The sequence below is a fragment of the Tetranychus urticae genome, chromosome 1, assembly GCF_039701765.1.
Source record: "Tetranychus urticae isolate SD_2017Ah chromosome 1, NJAU_TeUrti_SD_1.0, whole genome shotgun sequence".
In the NCBI taxonomy this organism is placed as follows: Eukaryota; Metazoa; Arthropoda; class Arachnida; order Trombidiformes; family Tetranychidae; genus Tetranychus; species Tetranychus urticae.
Genome location: NC_142958.1, coordinates 8391365 through 8414250, shown reverse-complemented (window position 1 = coordinate 8414250; position 22886 = coordinate 8391365). Strand labels below are relative to the sequence as shown.

Sequence of the window (22886 nt, the reverse complement as noted above, 5' to 3'; positions counted from 1 at the left end):
ATTAGATGTAATGTTTAAAAAAGACAAATTCAAGTGTAAATGGGAAAAGCAAAAGCATCAATCATTAGTTGAAATGTAAATGTTTGTCAGATTATCCAAGGTAAATCCAAAACAAATTGGACTGTTAATACAATTAGCTGTGCATAATAATGACAATTGTTGCTTAATTCATCAACAATTAAATGATAATAAGGGATGAAAAAAGAGAGAAATGAAAAGTTAGAGTTAAAGCCATGAAATTTGAGTAAATTGTTGTTGGTTTTGTTTGTTACTTGGTAAGTTGGTGGTTAATGTTGGCATTGTTTAGATGATGGTGATTGTTATGATTTAAAAAAATGAGTAAATTGTGATAATCAATTGTTTAGTTTCATTAGCGATTTACGATCATCTTGCAGTGTTTTTTTTTGTCTCCTTACCTCTAAGTGAGGCCAACTTTCTGAATAACCCAGAAGAAGACGAGAAAAAAGATGTTCTAAGACGATTAAAGGTTACATGATGGTGATGATGATGAGATGGATGATGATCAAGATTATGATGTTTGGCTTTTTCAGGTTGCTGATGTTGCTTTGAATCATTTTTTGAGGCCAATGAATCGGTTTTACTGTTTATTTCAATTGAAGACAAGTTAACCTTTTTAAAGGCTAATGTTTCGTCCATCTGCAAAATTTTTGGTAACACAGATGATGATGAGGTAAAACGTTTCTTGGATGAATAATCAGACGACTTGTAATCAATTGAATTAAAATTTTTATCATCAACAACAGGAGCAACAATAGGTTTATCATTGTCATTGTTTTGTGACTGAGGGTCACAATTAATGACAACTTTGGTTGTTACTGGTGTTGATGAAACTGACTCGGCTTGTCCTTTCCCAGCCAAAATTGTTTTCACCATAATTGGTTTATAACCATTATCATCATAATTGTTGTTATCATAATCATCATCCTCGGAATAACTTTTATCTTTAACATTCTCATCAGATGATTGAAAAGAGTAATAGCCAGTATCTCGATGCTCGGGTTTCCCTTTAATTTTACAATCTGCCATCAATCTCAACCCTATTATTGGCAGTGGTGATGAAGATGGCGATTTCTCAATAGCCACCATTGGTAATGAACATGGTGTTTCTGTTGTTGAACTTGAGATTATATTGTTTCCAACCAATGATCCTTCATCAAACTCAGATGAATTTTTTAATGCTACTCTGGAGATTAACAATGAACATGTTTCCCATGCACTTTCCAGTTTCTCATTTTCACTATTATTAAAGTTGGGCTTGTTAAAGTTAACCTCTTTATCTTCATCAGTTGATTCATCTCTTCCTCCTCCTCTTGTTATTGTTGTTACTCTTGTTGTTGTTGATGATGATGGTGCTGTTAAAATGCTTATTTTAGTTGAGGGAATCAAAATTTGTTGTCTTTTAATTGTTTCATTGCTTTCAAAATATTTATCATCAAAAAAGGTTGATTCATCAGACAGGAAATTGTGATTCACCAAAGATTTAGGTAATAATGAAACATCACTTGAATTTACTTTATCATCATCATCATCCTCATCACCATTAACATCTATTTTAAGAATTGTTTTATGATTAAGACGACTTGTTTGTACAATTTCACCACTTGGGTTACATTTACCAGGAAAACCATGTAAATCACCTTTCTCCTCAATGATGGCTGAACATTTTCCCATTAAATCATTTTCTAAATGTTTATCAAAATGATTATGTAAATGGTTGAACGTGTGTTTAACTGGATTGGCATTTATCTGGTAAACATCGTGAATCCGTTCATAAATCGTGTTGATCGTGTCTCCATTGAATGAGCCATTTTCCTCCTCCACATTATCAAGCTGAATGTACGCTTGTGACCGGTTTAATGATGTTTCTGGTGATTTTGATGATGACGATAATGATGAAAATTGTTGTCTCTCATTAACAGTCTTATCATCTTCTTCTGATTCACGTGTTGAATTACGTTCAACATTTGTAAACAAGGAGGTGCGTGTTTGTAAGCTGTTCAATCTGCCATTGTCATCAACTAAATCTTTGGATACAATTTTTAAAGCAAATTTTTCCTCTTCAGTTTTTCCTTTTCGCTTTCCATCTTTACTTTTATCTTTTGCTTCCTCCTTCTCATCTAGGGTTTGATTGTTGATAATCTTTGTCATCTTTTTGTTACTGGTTTTGCTTTCCATCTGCTGGTAATCACTGATTTTACCCGGCAATGGTTCAACAAACTTTACAAACGATTCTTCCATTTCAGGTGATATTTCACACTTGGTTGGCGCTTTTCTTGTTTCTTCCGAGCCATTATCGTCATCCTCATAACTTGCTATTGAAATGGTCGTTGGAATTGTTTCAGGTGTTGACTTGAAGGGAGGAGGAGGAGGAGGGTAAAGGTTGCAAGGAAATTGGTTAACAGCAAATGTTTCCAGTTCATTACGATTACTTTTCAAGGAGGGTGAAGATGTTGATAAACATAAATTATTATTATCACCATTAAAGCATGAATCACTGTTTATAATCAAACTAGAACTGTTAATCAGATTGAAAGTTGATGATTCATTGTTCTCTGGATTTGACAAATGATTACACTTTGAAAGATTATGGCAAGTTAAAGATGCACAGTTTTTCAATGTTGATGTTTCTGAGGTTGAACTAAATGTTGACGGAGAAATGTTTGATGTTGACCCAAATTTGGACATTAAACCAATTATTTCATCTTTAAAGGATTCCTTTGTTTTTTCAATTTGATTGGCACAATCATTATTATCCTTATTAATCAATTCATTTAATGATATCATCATTTGTTTACACATCAACATCATTTCATCCTTTGAGATCATTTTCGATTGACTTGATTCAATTTTTACATTCGATTCACAAGATTCTGGAGCAACATTAGATGCGTAACCAGAATCATCTTTCATCATTATCCTTTCCTCATTATCATCATCACCATCATTATCATTAACATTGTAATAATTTGTTTTACATTCAACATTACTTTGACTGTTATTGTCAACACTTTCACTGTCAGTCACCAATTCATTTAGACATTGTATCAATAAGTTTGACTTAACATTAGTTTCATTTTCATACAAATTGACCTGATTAAAGGTAACATTATCATTATTGATAAAGCTTGTCGAGGGAAGGCAAAATGTCCCATTGAACGATTGACCATAGCCTTTATTAGAGACCATTTGAGATTCAAGTTTCACCGGAGATTTAACATGATCACAGGCATAATTGCTATCATTTTTACAACAATAATTGGAAATATCATCAATGAAGGATTTTTCCCTCAAAATATTCATCATTAGCTGCCTAACAAAATCTTTTGATCCTTCAATAGACTCATCTTTTTCATCAATAACCAGTGAAGAGCATTTCATCTCATTTTGTCCATCATTACTATTACCAACATTGTTAACAATTAAGACTTTACTCTTTTCACCTTCACCAACCTTACCATCACCATCACCAGAATAAATATTAACATGATAATCCTGATTAACATCAAATGATTGGTAATCATTGTTACCTGCTAACAAACTGCGAACCAATTGTGGCGACGGTCCAAAACGAATGGTTGACTCCACTGTGGGTTTATTGGCGGGTGTGTAAATTGTTGGTACCGGTGGGGCTGCCTCTTTTTTATGGTAACCTGAATTAAATTTGTCTCCGGAATAATTGGATTTGGTAAATGACATTGGACTATTACTGCTATCCGTTCGACTTGTAGATTGGTTGGTTTTACAGTTGTTAATCACAGTAGATTTGGTATTGTTATTATCGGTGATTAAATTGACATTTTTGATGGCTGATGATGGTGTTGCTGGTTTTGTGGGTGTCGTTGATCTTACTTCAATTGTAACATTCCTGGTCAACTCGTCATTATCAGTCTTTTTATTACACTCGACATTTTTAGTGAGACTAGATTCAGTAAGAATCTCTTTCACTTTATCTACACAATTTGAACTGTCAATTAGTTGATTGTTTGACAGAGGTTTCTCAATTACATTGAGAATAGTGTTTACAATTTGGCTTTCATTATTTTCCTTATTATGTCCTCTCGGTATACAATCCTTTTCCGATTTACTTTCATTGATATGTTTACGTTTAACAGTATCGGTAAAATAATCTTCAATATTTTCCTTCTTCCCATCATCATCATCATCATCCTTTGATTGAATGGTGGTGTCATGAATAACTGTTGGTGGTGTTGATAATGTTATAATTGGTGATGATTTCAATTTACTATCCACACTGATTGTTGGCGTTGATTCTGTCTGTGAGGATAATAATGATTTTATGGTTGGTGGTGTAAATGTTGCTTGAGTTGTCACCAGTGAGTTATTAATTACATTTGATTCCGAGATTGACTGGATTCCATTTAATTTACTATTACTATGATTACTATTAGATTCGTCACTTTTGTTATTATTGGGTTTCATTTCTACTTTAATACTGGCTCTTTTGGCTTGATTGTACAAATCATCGGGTTCATCTTGAAATTCAACATCATCTGGATAATCATAGGCTCCTGAACCCAATAGACCAGAGGTAAAATATTTTTCCAATCTTGATGAAGCCAACGTAAGGGGATCCATTTCATCACCAAAATCGGCAATATTTTCAGATGTTTCAGATAGACTATCACTATAATCGGTTCCAGTTTCACTTTCAGCAAAGGAATCACGTTTGTTGATTACATTGCGTCCAATTTGAAAGGCAGTATAATTTTCTGGATCACCCAGGTCACCAGGATCACCAAGTGTGGATGATGATGAAGGTGGTATCATTAGACAACCGGCAAGGTTTCCACCTTTACCATCATTTGTTTCAGAGATTCGTGATAAAAGTGATTCTGGTTCACTCTCTTCACAACTTTCTTCAATTATTGTATGTAAAGAGTAGGCCAATGGATTACCATAATTACTGTTGTTTCCAACACCAGTTAAACCATTTCCAAAACCACTGTAGATACCACCCAGTGAATGATTTGGTAGGGTTGGAGGTGGAAAAGATTCATCAGAGGAAGTTGAATTGTCATCGTCAACAATATACTCTTCTTCCTCCTCATCACTTTGAGGATGGATTAAATTGTTGAGTAAACCCGAAGATGATGATGACGATGATGATGGTGATGATGAGTTGGATTTTATATCAGATGTGTGACCTTTTACTGTAAATAATGACATTTTTCTTTCACTGGTTTCTTCCTTCTTATTGTCTTCGCTTCCTTTTTGGCTATTATTATAATATTGATCATTTAAAAGGTTTAGATCATCATCAGTATTAATTTCATCATTTGGCCATTCGTCTTTCATAAATGGTGAAAATGAGAGTGATATTAATGAAGATGATAATGGTGGAGTTGATGATGACAAGATTGGCTGTGACACAATGTTGCAGTTGCCATCAATAGACTCAGATTTTTCAGTATTCTTGATGGTTGGTGAAAGTAAATTTAATGTTGAGTTTTGGCTTGTATTAATCCATTCCAGGTTTTCACAGGTATTAGACTTGATTAGATTAGTAGGACTTTTACAATTTTGATTTTGGGTTAAACAATGATCATATTTATGGAAAACATTGTTGTATTTAACATGGCATGTAGCTAAGTGTGGATTTAATGTTGATAAATCAAGATAACTGGTAGGCTTGGTTAATTCACAACTTTGGTTATGATCGTCATTATTAAACAAGCCTGGAACAATATTGTTAATTAGATTATCAATAATAGAGATAGATAGATGTTTAAAACACAAGGTCAAAATCAATGGATGATTGTAAAGACTATGATGAGATGATAATCCACTTGGAGATGATGATAATACTGATGTTGGTGGTGATGAAAGCAATAAAGAGGAAAATTGAAGCAATTTATCCACCCTTGTGTTGTTATAACTGTTTTTGTTGATAGTTTTGCTGGTTTCTGCTGTGATGGTCCAATCAGGTAAAGACGAATTGATTTGGTTATTATTGTGTTGGTGGTTACTTGCGGCTAAATGTAAATTCACGGAGTCATAATTAACCTCTTTCACTGTTAATAAGGTTGAATTGGAAGAAATGCAAGTTGATTTGTTTGGATTGTGGTTGGCGTTTGTACTGTTACTGTTGTTGTTTTGGTTGTTTAAGCTTAACTGTTTATAATCATTTACAGTGGGTTGAATAGGTAAACAGGTTAATAAAAACAATTGATCAGATTTTGGCTGTTGCTGCTGTTGCTGGTTATTAATGTTGCTGTTTAAACAGTTTATGTGTTCACTTTGGTCATCATTCTCACAGTTAAAAGTTGATTTCACTTGTGACACAAAAATATGATCATTATCCGTGTCGTGGTTAATCAAATTGAGACTATTTGAAACATGTAATCCATTGACTAAATCACTGTTGAATTTGTTTCCTTTGATTCCATTTATTTGAGAAGCTTTAGCTGTAGTTTTATCTTCTGTTGTTGTTGTTGAAAAAAACGTTACATCATAATTTAAATTATTGTCAGACGATGTTAATGTTAATTCACTTGGTTTAAAATTTACTTTTGCTGATAACTGTTGTTGGTTGCTTGATGGTGAAGAGGATAAAACTGAAGTTGATAGTAACTGATCGAGAGTAAACTGATCAACCTTGCAACTGTTTTCAAGTTCACTTCTGGTGTAACTTTCTTCTTCTGACTGGTTTCTTATCGGGGCTTTTTTTACTCTGCTGTTATGATCTTCAACATCAGGTCTGACGGCCTCTTTCCAACTGTTGTTGCTCCCGCGGCTGATATTTTTCTTGTTCCTGGAACCAGTGCCGCCACAATCAGCATTTTTACCAACATCATCATCATCGTCATTATTATCATAATCATTCAAAACATCAGCAATAGTATCATCAGTAGTTTTAACTTGACTCTCAATGAAACCAGGTTTAAGAGATGATGGTGATATTTTTCTTGGTGTTGTTGTTGTTGTTGATTGTGCTGGTAAAGTAGGAGGAGGAAGACAATTTGGTGAAGTTGAAGGAGGAGATGATTGAGGTAAGGGTGAGGTTGTTGGCTTAGTTTGACTAAAGTTACCCAAACCAGTTTCCGTTCCAGAAAGTTGACAATTCATATTTACTTGATTCACAATTAACTGTAAATTCTGGTAAATCTCACGGTTGACAAAAATTAAATTACTGTCCAACGTTGACAACAGCAGTGAGGGATGAAAAATAGAGCCCATCAAAAGAGTTTCACTGATTCTTTCATTTAAACAAGTCCAAACAGTATTGCACCAATTATGCCTGATTATGTCAAAAGTTAAACAATATTTAACCTTATTTAAGGGACAATCAGAGTTTGAATTATATTCTTGCAGATATTTAACGGCGTTAATCTTGCTTCTATTCAAACTGGTAAATGAATGTGGAAAAACAATTGAATTGTAAAGTGAGGTAATTGTTGTACCAAGTACATAAATTAAGTATAACCAATGTTTAGTCAGGTCATGTTGATCTAAGAATTTGGTTATTGGTTTAATTAGTTGATGGATTGGATGATGGTATCTGAATAAATGACGATTCTTCTCATAACACCATGATTGATGAATTTGATTTGGTAGATAATAATAGCAGTGTTTGGGACAATTAAGCTCATTATAAGGATGAAATGTAAAGTAATTAACCTTATACAGATCATTTTCATCAAACTCATGTGAACAGAAAGGAAGAGTTGAACATTCTTGGAAAACTGGGTAACAGGTACATGCAGATTTATCCCAAGAAACCAAGTTTGGTGGCCAACTCTTTATAACGTTATTCTGGCTTAAAAGTGAATTGGAATGGTCTGTTAAATTTGGAGAGCACCCAATAAGTTGAAAAACGTTAAACTGTCCATCATTGAAATTGATAAGTCTTAAAGTAGGATTCATTACTGTTAAGTAATTGAGACTTTCATTTAAATAATTGATGTGACTTGACAGAGGAAAGGTAAACGTTTGATTAAAACTATAAATATCTTGTCTTGCAATGTTAGAAAGATAATTAAAATTTTTGATTGAGTTTGGCATGGATCTACAATATTCTGATGATTGATGTTTGTTAATAATTATGTTGAAAAGAGCTTGATTAGAAGCAATCGAATAATGAAGATCACTAGAAGAGTTTGATGAAGCTGGAAATAATAATGTTGATGCTGATGATGACATTCTATGTTTGATAGAATCAGATGAAACTGTTGACTGATGATTGGCAAGTTGATTGGAATGTTTAATATGATTGAACCCGTCAAATGACAATGATGATTCCATCAAATGTCTTTTACGATGTGTCCGAGGTGGTCGACTAGGTGGCTGTTCACCCATTCTCTGGTTGATTATTGATTGAATCTCTGCTTGGTGGTCTTCATTCATCTCATCGGCCACTGCTTCCTGGTTGTTATTCATCTTCGTCAATCCCGAATTCCAATTGGTAACCTGATGATCTTGATTAACATGATTATTACTCAAACAATTTGTTGATTTGTACCCACCTAGTCGTCTGTTCCTATTCCAATTGGTTGATTGGTTGTCAATAAAATCATCAATGTGAGAAATTTCAACATGGTTTGGTTCATCAATGGCTAATGTTGACTCTTCTGGTGATCCATTTTGCTGGTAATGATGGGTTAATAAGTGGTCACTAGAATCAAAATTTAACTGACTATTTGGACAATAATGGTTGGATAGAGTTGATGGCGTTGAGGGTGAAGTAGATCTCGATAAAAGAGATGATGAAATAGAGCCACATTCATGTGGAAAAATGTGTTCATTTTGATCGATTACATGCTTTCTTTGCTTGTAACTTTCAACTTCTGATTCATCAGGACAATCAACAACAGTTAACATCGGATCATTTCCCAAAGAGATCCCGGGATCAGATAATGTAGTACAATAGGATCTTTCATCTGATACACCATTATGTGTACCAATGGTTTGGCCCGGATTACAGTCATTGGCATTTTGTTTTGTATAATTATCACAGCAATTAAAAGTTTCACCACAATCGTGATAAATTTTGAATAAACTTGTTGCCGGTCGAAGACCAGTTGCTTCCCCTAGAGATGGTGAAACGGTCAACTCTCCAGGATCTGAACACATTTCCCAATCTGAATCTTCAATATAAGCAGTTCCATCGGCAATCTCTAAATGAGATCGAACCCTCAATATACGGGGCCGTTGTCTAGTTGACTGTCGATTGTTACCATTCTGTTTAAATGATAAATCACTCCCAGAGCAACTTTCTGTGTTTGCTAAACTCTCCATGTAAACCAGTTGATATTGTTTACCTTCACCCGAAATCAATTCATCATTAAGACCAATCTCATACTCTTCCTCGATACCACCATTGATATTACGATACTTGACGCCATTTTTTGATTTGAAATCGTGATCACTGTAATCATCTTCCAACTCGCCTTCTTCATTATCAAGCTGCCAAAGACGTTGATCAATTGATCCATACTTCCAAGATAGATCTTGATCAATTTGAGCTAGTGTTCTATGGTGATCACTATTGTTTGGCAGTGAAACACTTCGAGCCAACCAAGAACTATTGTACCTTTCTAACGTGACATGGTCATATTCACTGGATCTATAGTCAGAAAACGATGATTTGCCTTTCCAAGGGCGGCCTTTAAATCGGGAAGCAATAAAGAGAAGACCCCGGCGAAGCTTTTTGGTAAATTTGACTAATTTTCGCTTTGCTGGTGATCCATATGAACCCAACCGGGCAATGTTGCGACGAACAAATGCATGGCTATCCAGAGAAAGTCCTTTTAATCTATGGTGCAGATGACTTGGATGATGGTGATGGTGACCTCCGGCGTTACCATATCGATAGGATGAGTGGTGAGCGTAACCATCACTGGTTATTGTGTTAGTTGATGGAAGGGTTAATCGATATTGAAAGTATTTATCATTTAATGGATGCCTATGATTCTGATTTCTAATGCCATTCATACCAGATGAACGACGATCGCTTTTGGTATATCGATGAGGACCATTTGGTACCTCATCAACTTCAATACTAATATCAGAGTTAATTTGTTTACAAATATTATTTTTAAACATATTGGTACTCAATGAAGCACCATTAACTCTATTTGTTAATTTAATAGCAGATTGATTGGTGTTACTTTTATCAATTGACCTGTTTGAAACAAAAGTGTTAGGATCTAGGGATTTTTTATTGTTAAAAGATTGTGATGGTGCGCTCTCTTCAATTCCCGTTTGATTAACTGCAGATGATGGTTCAAAAGATGTATTAATTCAATTGTAATAGTCAATGATAGTTGCGGTTAAATAATTATTGGTTGAAACATGTTAAATTCCAGGTGTTAGGTGTTGGAGGTGAAAATATTAGCGAAAGTTCTGGTGGTCTTACCCAGAGTTGGTTAAGTTGGTCAATTAATAGCGGTTAAGTTTGGTCGTTTTGCGATTAATAAGTGTATGTTAGATATGTTACAATACATGTTATTCACATTTATATTAATACTATTACTATTATTAGTTTGTGGTAAATTATTATTAAAAGGTAATCATCAACTTACCAGCAGAATGGGATTTAACATAAGTACCAATGGTTCCACTGGGACGACGACACCGATCATCATTGAATGATCTATTTATTTGGTTGGAATGAATAGGAGTTGAGTTCATCGGTGGTGGAACTGGTGATGAACACGGTGACTGTGTATAACGGGGCTGTTGCTGCGACTGTTGATACTCGGATGAATTCATTGTTGTTGTTGTTGCTGTTCTGGTTGACATTAATGGATTTCGACTAACAGCATTGGTGGTAGACATTATTGGCGAACCTGTTGGTGATGGTGAACCTCTATCTGATTGAGTCCGTGAAAGTCTCTTCTTTATTGTTACTTTGCGAAAAACAACTCCAGTCGTATTTTCAACGGTACCGTCACTTTCACTATCGTCAGCTGATTTATCTGTAACAGTACACACAGAAGGATTAGAAGAGGTTAAGACAGTTTTAGATGGCGTTGAATTTGCTAAAATTTGATTAAATCGAGAATAAGTGGCTAATGGAGTACTAGGCATTGATGCGCCCACTTTTCCTCCAGGTTGTGCTGAAACTGAAGAGGAAGAGATCGTGCCTGTTGTAGAGCTGTTTGGCGCAGAAGTCACTGCTGAGGGTTTCTCCTTGAACCAAGAAGTCCATGAACCTGTCCCTTTACGAGTGATTGGATAATTACAATCAATTCCTGAATCTCCACCGCTATGTTCACGTCGTATCAAGCTTTCGCTGTTTCCAGTAACATTTGAAGATGTATTTACAACTGTGGGGTAATCATTGCCAGCCATTGAAGAATCGCCAATAACTTGACACACTGTTGCTAATTTGTTTGATAATTCAGTCTGATGTTCTTCGGCAATGGCTCTCTGTTTGCGCAAAGGGCTGACACGACGGTTTGTTGATCCATTTTCGGCAGTTAAACCTTTTGAGGCAACACTAACGCTTCCTCCTCCACCACTGCTACTTCCTCCACCTCCACTTGTACTAGTTTCTTCAGGAGTCTCACTGGATGTTGACCGTGATCTAAATGAGCTTAGTGGGGTTGAAAATTCATCAGATGACTGGCGATCTGGCGGTATAAACTCAAGCGGCCGGTCTGTCCTTAAAGGTGATAGACTTGGCACAGGTGAAAGAGGCGGAAATTTAAATGCTGTAGCTTGATTAGCTGAGATGCCGCTTAATATTTTACAACTATTGGGTGTCCTGGGCGATGGAGTTGACTCACTAGAAGCTCTCGAATGGCTTGATAGCCTTAAATCATTTTCTTCCTCTTCATCATCCTCTTCAGACGATGAGCTATCCAACAATCGATTGGAAACCTTACGGTAAACTGTTTTTCGTTCACTGGGTGAACTGTTAAGCATGGTTCGACTAGTATCAACGGAAACAAGATCAACGGCAGCTTGATAAGCTTTAATCACTGGACTTAATGGCGGTTTTGGCGATGTCTCTTGATCTCCACTTTCATCCGCTGGTGGTGACTTTGAAGGGGCCGTTGATGGTTCACTGGTGTTTATCGTTGGTGGAAGTTTAGGTGGAATTTGACCTCGACTTCGATAAAATCTTCTATAATTATTACCTATTTCATTATTATTGTCACCAAGGTTAGACTGATCTGGGCCAATAACACCTCCTACACTTGCAGTGGCACCAATTGTACCACCTCCACCTCCTCCACCATCAACACCAAATTCAAGATTGTTTAATGGTTTAACTGAAAACGATGAATCAAGTGAATCTGGTTTGTTCAGTTGAGTTTCACTGCTGGAACCAAGTTTATTGTTACTTGAAAGGCCACCTTCGTTTTGATTGTCTTGATTAGATTGTTTGAGGAAGCCTGAAAAGACAGACAAGAATCCATATTAGGGTAAACAGTTAAGGAGTAAATCATCATGATGGTGATTTAAGACAAGTAAAAGTGAAAGTTGAAAAGGGAAAAGAAGAAAAGAAAAGAAATTAAAGATTTGATAAATTGAAAAACATCATCATAAATTACTTGATCTAAATGAATATTTAAGTGAACGACCCAAATTTTCAGTGGCAGTGGCAAATACACTTGCTGATGGTGAACGAATCTTTTCACTGGCTGAACGAGTTAACTCTTTCATCCATTCCCCTGAAACGGCTCTAAGTTGACTGTAATGTGAAACAAAAATTGAAAGAAAAATATGGAGAAAAAAAACAAGAAATATTGATTAGAAGGAGAATAAAGAGATTTTATAGTAAAAATTACAATTAATCTCTAAGGTTGCAATCGATTGGCAAAACAATTAGATATAACATCAAGCAAAACGGAGTAACTTAAACATTTACATGCAAACAAACTATTTAAGTCAATGTATAAATCAATAGGTAATATTTGCATGTCAATTGTAACTTGTAATATTACAAATCTATTGATCCAGTTTAAATCATCAATTTACCATTAAAGGTAAAAGAAAAAATCTTGGATAAATTGTTGATAATTAATGATGGAAACAAGACATTTAAATATTAAAATAGCTAGAGATTTACATTGAAGAGTGCACATTATTTCAATCAACAATTATACAAAATTAAGTTCATCAAACTCAGCCAACCCTTGTATTAACCAATGTACAGATTTTGAATAAAATGTTATTGAATACCAATAAGCAAAGCTAGTTATTAAAATCAGGTGAACAAAAAAGCTTAATCAATGTCCCAATCCGAATCACAATTTAGTATTTACTGAAGATACAATAAAATAATTGTCTTTGAATATCCTTTAGAGCTGAAAAAATAATCAATAATAAAGGGTAAACAATGTAAATATTGGGATTTTACTGTAGTCAAGTTCACAATATTGATTGTAATTTTGTCTGTAAAACCTTCATTAATCATATTTACAATCACAGTGGAATTAAGAAATAAGATTCGATTGGGAAATGTAAATTACAATCAACTAAATAACAATTAAAGGTGGGAAAAGGCACATGTATGGGCTAAAAGTGTATTTCAAAAGTAAATTCAAAATATGCACTCGAGTGTAATTTATTTGATTATACAATGTAATACCAAGCCTGGCAATTAATGATTCTATTAGCATTATTATTAATTCATAACTGGCCTCAAGGGTTAATCATGGTGTGGATAATTGAGGCATGTAAATATACAGAAGATGAATTTAGCTTTCCATTGGATTGGGTTTAAAGAAATGGGTTTTTTTGTTTCTGGTTGAGGTTGAAAATAAAAATGATTAGTTGATTGGGTTTAGGCCTTTAAACTGAACAAATACGAAGCAAATTGATTGTGATTTTAATTCTGTTCAATTTAATGTCAACAACTTGTCAGGTTAAATTTTTTAAATTCAATTGTTAAACTTGATTATCTTCTGTTCCTGTTCATTGTTTTTCAATTGTAATATGCGTTGACAGACAAATTTGGATTCCTCTTTACAATACTCTTTTCCCATGTAATCTTATATCCATGTTTTTTGATTGAGTCAATATTTAGTTAACCTTTTTTTTTGCTCTGCTTTTTCAAACTCTAATTGAATCAACCTTTAACTGTTAATAGTTGACAATTGATAATATACTATTAGTTTTGACATTTATATTAAAGCTTATGATCCACAATTTTTGTATAAAGATAGGTTAGACTTGATTTATGATCCAACCTAGATATATTAATGTAATCATTGACAATTTATTGCTCAGCTAAAAAAGTTAATTTCTTTAGGATTGTGATCTAGAAATCAAAGTTAATTAAACTGCGTGTTTTTGAGATAGATGGAGAAAGGTAAAAAGGTTTGGTCAACAACATTAAATTGCATTTTGTCAACAATTAAATGAAGGAAAAAAAACTGGAAATGATTTGTGGCTGATGAAGATGGCAATAAAAGGTTGATCTTTTTTGGTTCAGGTAAAAATCAACATCAACCTTTCACAAAGCACAAATTGTTGTAGAGATTGAATTGTAGAGATTAACTTGATTATTTCAACTTCCAAAGTCCAAATCAAACTCCACCCGGCGGTTAACAATTGAAAAGCCTTCGAGTCAAACAGTTAGATTGTTATGTGGATGGTGATGACGATGATGTGATTGATGGAAAGTTAATTAACTTACATTTGTTTGCTACAAACAATGCAAACCCATTTATGACCATCTATTGGGTTATCTTGATCAGCAAAAAACCTACAATTTTTGCAAACTTTTTTCCTACAAATTGAACAAATGGCTCCTCGGTTAAGGATCAAACCCAATTCAGTGAGGCACCGTCCGCAAACTGCGGCTAAATTGATTCCAGGCCTGATGACACCTTTCTTGCGAAGCCGATTAATCTCTGCTTTCAGTTGACTGCCAATTTGTATAAAGCCATTTGTATATGAGCAATTAATAGGGTGGAATTAACGTCAAGAATAAGTAGGGACATGATAATGGGTTAGGTTGGAAAAAAGAAGAAAAAAATAATAAAATAAAAAGAAAATGAATAAATTGAGAAAAAGGTGAAACAAAAACAGATAACATAAAGTGAAACATTTAGAAACGAAATGATGGTCACACAAAGCGAGGTTTAATGTTAGGGCTAAGCACCAACTTGAGATCAATACTAAATTCAGCAATTAAGAGCCAGAATAAACAACTAAAATAGCAAATCAAACCATATTAACATCACCAATTTAAATAAATATAATAATTAGAAAAATGAGCAACTTAAATGTAAATCTAATGCAAAATAAATGGCTGTTACAGCCGTGATTGATTCATTGGAAATAGCAGCTCGTCTATTTGCAATGCAAAAGTGGAGGGAATCAGCTGTTTCCCTCTTAAAGTCAACGTGATTTTTACTTAAGGTTTTACAAAAGTTAATTCAATTTAGTTAATTTTTTTTGTTCAGCAATTTATTAATTGCCTATGTTTGCCATCATGCTGCATTATTTGAGATTATTGTGATTCTAATTAACTTAGTAATGTAGTTTTTTTTTGAATTTCTTCAGTCTAAACGTTTCTTTATAAATTACATTACATTTTATGCATTTTGTTTTTTTCTTTTTGTGTATTTTTGCTGTTTCTTTAATGAAATTTACCAATAGTTTAACGGTAAAAATCTGGGCAAAAGATGATTTGATTGATGAGAATGATTCAACAGAATCAAAAAGCAATCAACTTGATTAAGATCATTGAAGTGAGATTGATACACAAGGGTAAGCAATCCTTTTTCCTCTCAGATTATTATATTCTAACGTTTGTTTCTTTTACCCCTTTTTTCATTTGTTTCAATGTTTCTTACGTTTTCTTTTTGTTTCTTCCTTTTAGACCCTTTCAAGCTTAATCCAATTTTAAGGAAAACCTGGAGCAACACAGTTCAACATATTACAATTAGCTGGCACATGAATATGGTTGGTGCGAGGAAAAACTAAATTTCAATTAATGTTCTATCAGTGAACCCAGGTAATTAGTCAATGTTTACCTTTTCATGTTTGATTGGTTCTAACCTTCAATGTAATTCAACTTTTTCATTTTCATTTCATCATTACTAGGAGAGCATCATCATGATCATCATTCTTCAACCTTGAACAGTAACCCATCCATCATGGTTAACCCTGGCAAAAATTGAATGAGGATTCCCATAAGAGCCTGATGAGTAGATGATGGAACCAAAGGAAAGCGTTAAAAATATCTTAAATATAGTTGAACATCTTTAAAGTCTATTGTAACCTTGATTATACAATTTATGGGAATAGTTTGCTTTTTTACAATCTAAATTGAAGTAACTTTTAACGCTAATCAATTTAGATTCATTACAGAATTTAGTTCATCTTTCACAAAGTGTATATAAAAAAGAGGAAGGATGAACAATTTGATTACCCTTAATACATTGTTTACATCTTAAGATAATTTACGTTCATCTATTTAAAGTGATCGTCAAACTATTCCCAGGTTGATTACTGTTGAGTTAAACAATCAGTTACTGAATGGTTATTTACAACGAAAATGACTTGATGATTTACATTGTTCCATTTCCTTGTTTACCTTTCAATCACATCAACAGTTATTCATTATTGGTACAAATTTACATTTACATGGTTTACTTGATTAGCTGTTTAACATCATCAGACAATGATGATGAGAAATTATCGGCTGATTGTATTAATAAAGTAAAACATGTAAAGAAAAAATTTGATCAGGAAGTTGATTAGTAAACAATGAGTTGAACCAATTTACTAAACAAATCAACATTAATCTTTCAATCTTTACCATTTGTCCTTTCCCTTTTATGCATAAATTAATTGCAACTATCAGGTAAAATTATCAGTTTGAATTAAGTTCATTTTCAGGGTCAATTATATCCTTAAATCAGGGTGTGACTGATCAGTTTCACTTTCTCAATCATCTAACCAAGCTCGTTGAAACCACTTAACATCTTTTAATTTTTAAATTAAATACAAAATTTCTCAAATTGTTAATCTTCCCTCAACATTCAAAGTCTTTGTATAATGGCAGCATTTTTTCCTCAACTGTCAAATTTCAAATTTAATTATTGTTTTTCACCTTTTCTATCCCTATTTGTTCATCATTAAGGCTCTAAAATGTTTTATTTAACATTTATAATCAACAACAAGGTGAAACAACAACAATTTACTCGGTCAAGTGTTAGGTCAACCTGAATTATTGAATAGTTTGAATGATTGATCAACATTTTTGTTTATTATTACTGATATTGATTTGAAAAACAAAACCTTGTCTTGTTATAATGAACAAAGCTGTATTGAACGGTTAATTGACTTTTTTTATCATCATGGCGATTCTCAATGATGAATGTGATTAAAATGATGAAATGTGTCGATGATAAGATGAGTAACTGTGCTTTCAATTGATCAACCTACGATTTAACCTTAACACAGAAATCAATTTGAAGATGAAGTCAATCTGTTGAACAACATGAATGATTTATCCATCTAATGTGTGTTTCAATGCAACAAACAAACAAAGTGAAATGTAATATGAACCAATTAGGTTGAACAAATGGTAAACATTTGACCAATTTTTGAACCTAATTTGATTTGTTTCATATAAATACACAACAAAATAATGACCATAACAAGTAATATTTAGTAAATCTCAAATATCTGTTTGATATTAAAGCAACAATTGGGATGATCTTGGAGCTGATGAAGTGAAAATAATTGAATTCAATTTTTAAAATGTGGTTACACTGTTGATACAATAAAAAGATGAAATGATTATGTTATTAATAGTCATAATGATGGTGATTAAACCATATTAAATTTTTAAATTGGTACAAAAAGCAGTCAGAAAAAAAGCAAAATTAAATGCATTACCAACTGTATTTTTTAAGGTTATGTCCTTTCATCATTATTTTGGTTATTTTGTTTGTACCTTATTTTGCTTTCATTTTGTTGATGTTGAAAGAGGACAGTGAAAAATGATGCAGATGATGATAAAGATGTAAAACCAGTTGATGATGATTTAAAATTGTACGGAAATAAATAACTACAGTTAAGGTCATTTAGATTGGTTCCAATTTAGAAGTGAATCTTTCACTTGTTAACCTAATATGGCTTTTTAAAAAGCTGTGACTAGTTGACAAAATACAATTTACTAATCAGAAGCAATTCAATCACTGGTTTCACAAAATTCATCAATTGACCAAACATTAATGATTGAATTAGATGGAAATTTCATTTTCCCGCAACACTTGCAACTCTTTTGGTGTTCATTCAGATGAATTTCACTATTTTGATTACATTTGAAAAATTATTGTAATGGTTGCTGATGATTTAACAGATTCAACTATTGAAAATATCAAAATCAGTTTCCAATTGTGGTTGACCTTATTTCGTTAAATTGCAATCAAAGTGAAAGATTGACAGAAGTGCATTGCAATTAACCATAGGAAGAGGAAGGTGAAAATTGTTTACCAGGATTGAGGCCAATTAAGCGTTGATTTAAGGATGAACAAACCAGAGTAAAGTGTATTTTAACTTTTATATTGTGGTTAACTCAGCCTAAAGCAATTAGCTTTTAATAGTCATTAGTTTAATCATATTGAAAAGGTAAATGAATTCAATGGGAAAAAACGGTTAAAAGTCTGTTAATTAGATGATTGGGAATTGATTAGAAACGCTAAAGCAGGTTTCAATCATGAAAAGACTAAACTGACAAAAATTGTCAACAAAATAAAGGTGAAAAGTTAAATTGAAAAGGAGCAAAAAAATATTAATTTAGCTAATAAGTAGACACTTGATGGTAAGTTGAGTGAATTTTCATGGTGACAAACAATTGATTTCTCATAGGAAACTGAATTGGTAATAATGATAAGAGTTGTGCCATGATGACAATAGAGTCAATTGTTGAATCCATGAATTCAAGGCTTGGAAGGAAGAATTGAACATTTGCCTGTAAAATGATTAAGGGAAACAAAGCCCAAAAGTAGACAAAGTATCAAGAGATTTTTCAGTTAGATTGTTATCCAAAATTTCTATCCAGATGATGAGGATTCTCCAGGGATGGCAAAAAAAACAGGAGATCAAGGTGAAAATTATCATCTCTTTATAACACCTTTCTCTTCATTTTTGGTGAAAGGCAAGAAACAAAAGCTATTTTGGTGACTGGAGTGATCAGAGAAGAAGTAGATGATGAAGAAGAAGATGAAGTTTGCAAGGAGAACGATGAAATCAGAATAATCTGAATAATCTGAATCATACTCGATGATTGACGGAATTATATAGAGGATGAAAATGTCTAAGGACTCCCTGGGAAAGGTTTTTTTACTACCTTTTCACCTTGAGAATGATGGTGTTGATGATGATGATTCCTTCAAAGGTTTCAATTCCTTTCATCAACCAATATAAATGTCTATTTAACATTTAATGTTGAAAAAAATATGAAGCTCAAAGGAAAAGCTCATCTTATTTCCATTTCCTTTTCTTATTTCTTTATTTCTTCGTCTTTCCCTTGTCTTTATATTACTAGTCTCGTTTGGTATCTTCTTCCTTTTGAACATCATCTTGGAATGATGCATTTAACATCTTAACATCAGGAATGCATTTCCTCATCTTTTAACTCATTTTCCATCTTCTCCTTGGTCTTAGTCTTCTTCTTCTCCATCTTCACCAGTTTCTTTGGCATCCTTCTGAACAAGGTATGACAAAATAGAGAGAAAACTTTGGGAACATCTAAAATCTCTCTTGTTTCACTATTGATTTTCATTGAACTCAATACCAACTCTATCATCTTAAACGGTCACCAAACTCTTTTCCAATAACATATAATTTCACAGTCTTTTATTCATTGCAACCTCCGATCCATGTTTGTCACTAACCAGATTCACCTTCATCTTAACCATCAACTGGATACATCACGAATCAACTGTACTTTCAATCTAAAGCGTCTAAACATGTGTATACTTAAAGCTCCATCAGATTGAACTTTTCATTAAAATATTGCCTAGATAATGATTTTATAAAAATGTTATAATGCACCAGAAAACAAAAATTAGGTTAAACTTGATTAATAAACCAGAAAAATAGATGATTGCAACAGGTTGAATGATTGTTGTAATAACACAAAGGTTAACACACTCACTGGGTATAGTTGGAGTTGGTCCTGTGATCATTTGATGAAGCCTTTCAGCTCAAAATTAATTTCAAATACATTGACTATTAATTTTGATTAATTACAGATCATCATGTTATCCAAATAAAAAAACGTATAATCCAAATTGTAAGGGTAAACCATCCAACAAAGCACAACAATTAACACAAAATTGGCGTTGAACCGTTACACTTGTAATTTAAGGCAAAAAAACTTGCAGCAGCTGATGATTACGAGGGAAAAATAAAGTGGCGCAAAAATGAAAATCAATCAATTGCAGCCAATAATTAAAACAAAAAACAAAAAGTAACTTAATTTTTTAATTAATGAATGAAACTTGTGAAAAAACTGGTTAAATTGATTAAAATATAATAACAAAAGCAAAAATGTTTTGTTTCTAACAATCAACAGACAAAATACAAGCTCAATGAGACTGGTAAATTTTCAGCTGAAAATTGAGTGAGACAAGTAAATAGCCAAAAATCGGTCAGATACAATTTACTCTCTTTCTCTTTCTTCTACTCATCTTCTCTTTCTCTCATGTTCATTTCTCTCATCTTACTCTTCATGATACCTGAAAGAAAGAGAGAGAAAGAGAAAGGGAGGGATAATGAAGATAACTAATTCAAGTTTCAAGCCGAAGATATTGCAAAAGATTGAGTGGCTGAAGCTGGCGCTGTAAACTCCATTACCAGGAAGACCAACAGTAAGACTGGTAAAGAGAGTAGGATGATAAGGTTGGTTCTTCTTTCTCACCATTCTCATCATCATCATCAACAACAACAACTACATCAACATTAACATCATTTTCCTCATCATCGTCTTCTAAATCGTGGTAAATATCAATTCTCCTCCGCCCAATGTATTCAGTTTTATCACTTGTTTGCTATCTTTATTCACATGCTTTATGTAAGTAAGAATAAATCATCTTGTAACACTTTATTTATACTCATTTTTACTCCTTTCTTTCCAGATAATTTATTGTATCAACCATCTTCTCGATCATTTATCCTCCTTCCAACTTAATCCCATCTTGTTTATTGGTCACAAAAACAGTTTATCTTGTCTAGTATATTGCATGTAATGGAGGATCAGCTGAATGGCAGTTCAATAGGTAACTTGCTATTACCAGAAGCCTTTGGACACGATTTTTGGATTGTTTGATTACAGGCCAATGTGAAGCTGTTGATAACCTTAAGGGAGACGTCGAGGGTGATTTGGATGAACGATTAAAGCAATTGGACAAGATGACAAAGGTCAAAGCCAAGATGACCTGAAAGGAGCAGATTTGTGGATTAATGGTCGCCATTCATCTCATGTCATTTTAACACTTGCAAGATGATATTGATTGTTAGCTTAAGGTTGATTGAGTTTACTAATTTAGTTACATCCTCGAGGAAAAGCGTAATTGAAATGAAATTTAAAAGCAAAATTTTCCCATTTAATTGCTGTAATAATTTTTAGGTTAATGTCAACAATTTTTTTAACACTATCAAGCTGATGGTGATGATGATGGAGACCGGTGCAGACAAAAATTGTCACAAATTTGAAAATTGATGGCAATAACATTTGACTGAAATGATGTGAGAAAATGCTGTCAACCAATTTAAAGTGGATAAATTAAATTGTTGAAATCTTTCAATCTTTCAATGTTGATCACTGGATTACCTTATCAACAGTCAGAAGCAGTCAACTGACCAACTTCCCCAATGACAATGATCATGAAAGATTAACATGTTTTACTGATTAAATTAAGAAGCTTATGGTGATTGAATTAGATTAGGCCATCTTGATGGAAACTAATCTCACTCTTTACTGACCTAAATAATGATAGGTTTTCATGTAAAATTTGCAAAGTAAATTCATTTAGATGAACAACAAAATAGTTTGTTTTTCAAAAGCTATGTTAATTTAACTTGGCTTTTTGTCTGAATTCATTTTACATTCATGTAATGCTTTTAGTGTCTAATGAAAGTCACATATCAAAGGTTTAATCCATTCAAAGTTAATAATGATTTCATTTAAAATATTTTAGACAGTTAACTGTTTTTCATCCAGATTATTCAAATGATTAGGATGAAATTCAATGAGATTCAGATGAGCTTACGGTTGAGCAGGAAAAGCTGTTTACTGTATTTTAACAGCTATAGTAATGTATCACTTTTATACTGCCTATTATTTTCATTTGCGTTTATACATAAGCTTGTTTGATTGTTTTTCTTGTCTTTTTTTTGATTATATTCATTACCTGAGTTAATTATAACCATGTTAATATAATTTAGAGGAGAAGAAGAAGAAGAGAAAGATTAAAAGAAGATATTTAATTATGAATAAGTATTAAAAGTGAGATGAGTTAATCAAATGAACTAATGTGTGTGTGTAATAATAACGGTTGGCGTTGATGTTGATCTTTTTTAGGTAAAGTTGTTTGTAACACCAGAAACCAGAAATTAGAGTTAATTAAAATCAATTCACCCAAAAGATGATAAACTCACGATCAAATTAAAAGCAACATTTTAATATAAAAGAAAGATAAACAAACATTTAGAGGTTGATATTGAAACAATAAACTTGCTAATGCATTAACTACAAAACAAAACACTCGACGTAAGTTTTACCATGTTATCGTTGACAATTGTTGGTCTTAAAATACCTTTCACTCCCTGAATTAAGTTGATCAATTCCGACAAGATTATCATTTATTAATAGCAATTAATGTTACCTAAACACAGTTGAAAATTAAACAAATTGACAATGACAT

The 22886-nt window shown here is 33.0% G+C and overlaps 1 protein-coding gene and 3 long non-coding RNA genes across 8 annotated transcripts in view; 2 read left to right on the top strand and 2 right to left on the bottom strand.

Annotated features, from left to right (window-relative positions):
- The window catches only part of LOC107365455 (uncharacterized), a 58371-nt gene that overhangs the window by 11744 nt on the left and 23741 nt on the right, over positions 1 to 22886 (bottom strand). Inside the window, exons 3-8 of one of the 4 annotated variants that reach the window (XM_015932964.3) lie at positions 14633 to 14863; positions 12543 to 12682; positions 12126 to 12383; positions 10563 to 10958; positions 8505 to 10250; positions 417 to 8456 (exon numbers count right to left, since the gene is read on the bottom strand). In XM_015932964.3, coding sequence (XP_015788450.2) covers positions 417 to 8456; positions 8505 to 10250; positions 10563 to 10958; positions 12126 to 12383; positions 12543 to 12682; positions 14633 to 14863 — 10811 coding nt within the window. Of the gene's footprint in view, positions 1 to 416; positions 8457 to 8504; positions 10251 to 10562; positions 12384 to 12542; positions 12683 to 14632; positions 14864 to 22886 lie in introns of all 4 variants that reach the window. The other 3 variants (XM_015932961.3, XM_015932965.3, XM_015932962.3) reach the window with 3 other exon arrangements.
- On the top strand, positions 15351 to 17065 carry LOC107365457 (uncharacterized). Of its 2 annotated transcripts, XR_003082889.2 has the most exons (4): positions 15351 to 15474; positions 15601 to 15711; positions 15824 to 15958; positions 16048 to 17065. It is a non-coding gene; the product is annotated as an uncharacterized LOC107365457 (long non-coding RNA). The 2 variants fall into 2 exon arrangements; XR_001569433.3 differs by lacking the exon at positions 15351 to 15474 and having other exon boundaries at positions 15569 to 15711.
- Positions 17598 to 20724, bottom strand: LOC149094495 (uncharacterized). The gene is made up of 2 exons (XR_016200912.1): positions 20117 to 20724; positions 17598 to 19978 (listed from the first exon to the last, which is right to left on the bottom strand). It is a non-coding gene; the product is annotated as an uncharacterized LOC149094495 (long non-coding RNA).
- Positions 20658 to 21767, top strand: LOC107365458 (uncharacterized). The gene is made up of 2 exons (XR_001569434.3): positions 20658 to 21034; positions 21099 to 21767. It is a non-coding gene; the product is annotated as an uncharacterized LOC107365458 (long non-coding RNA).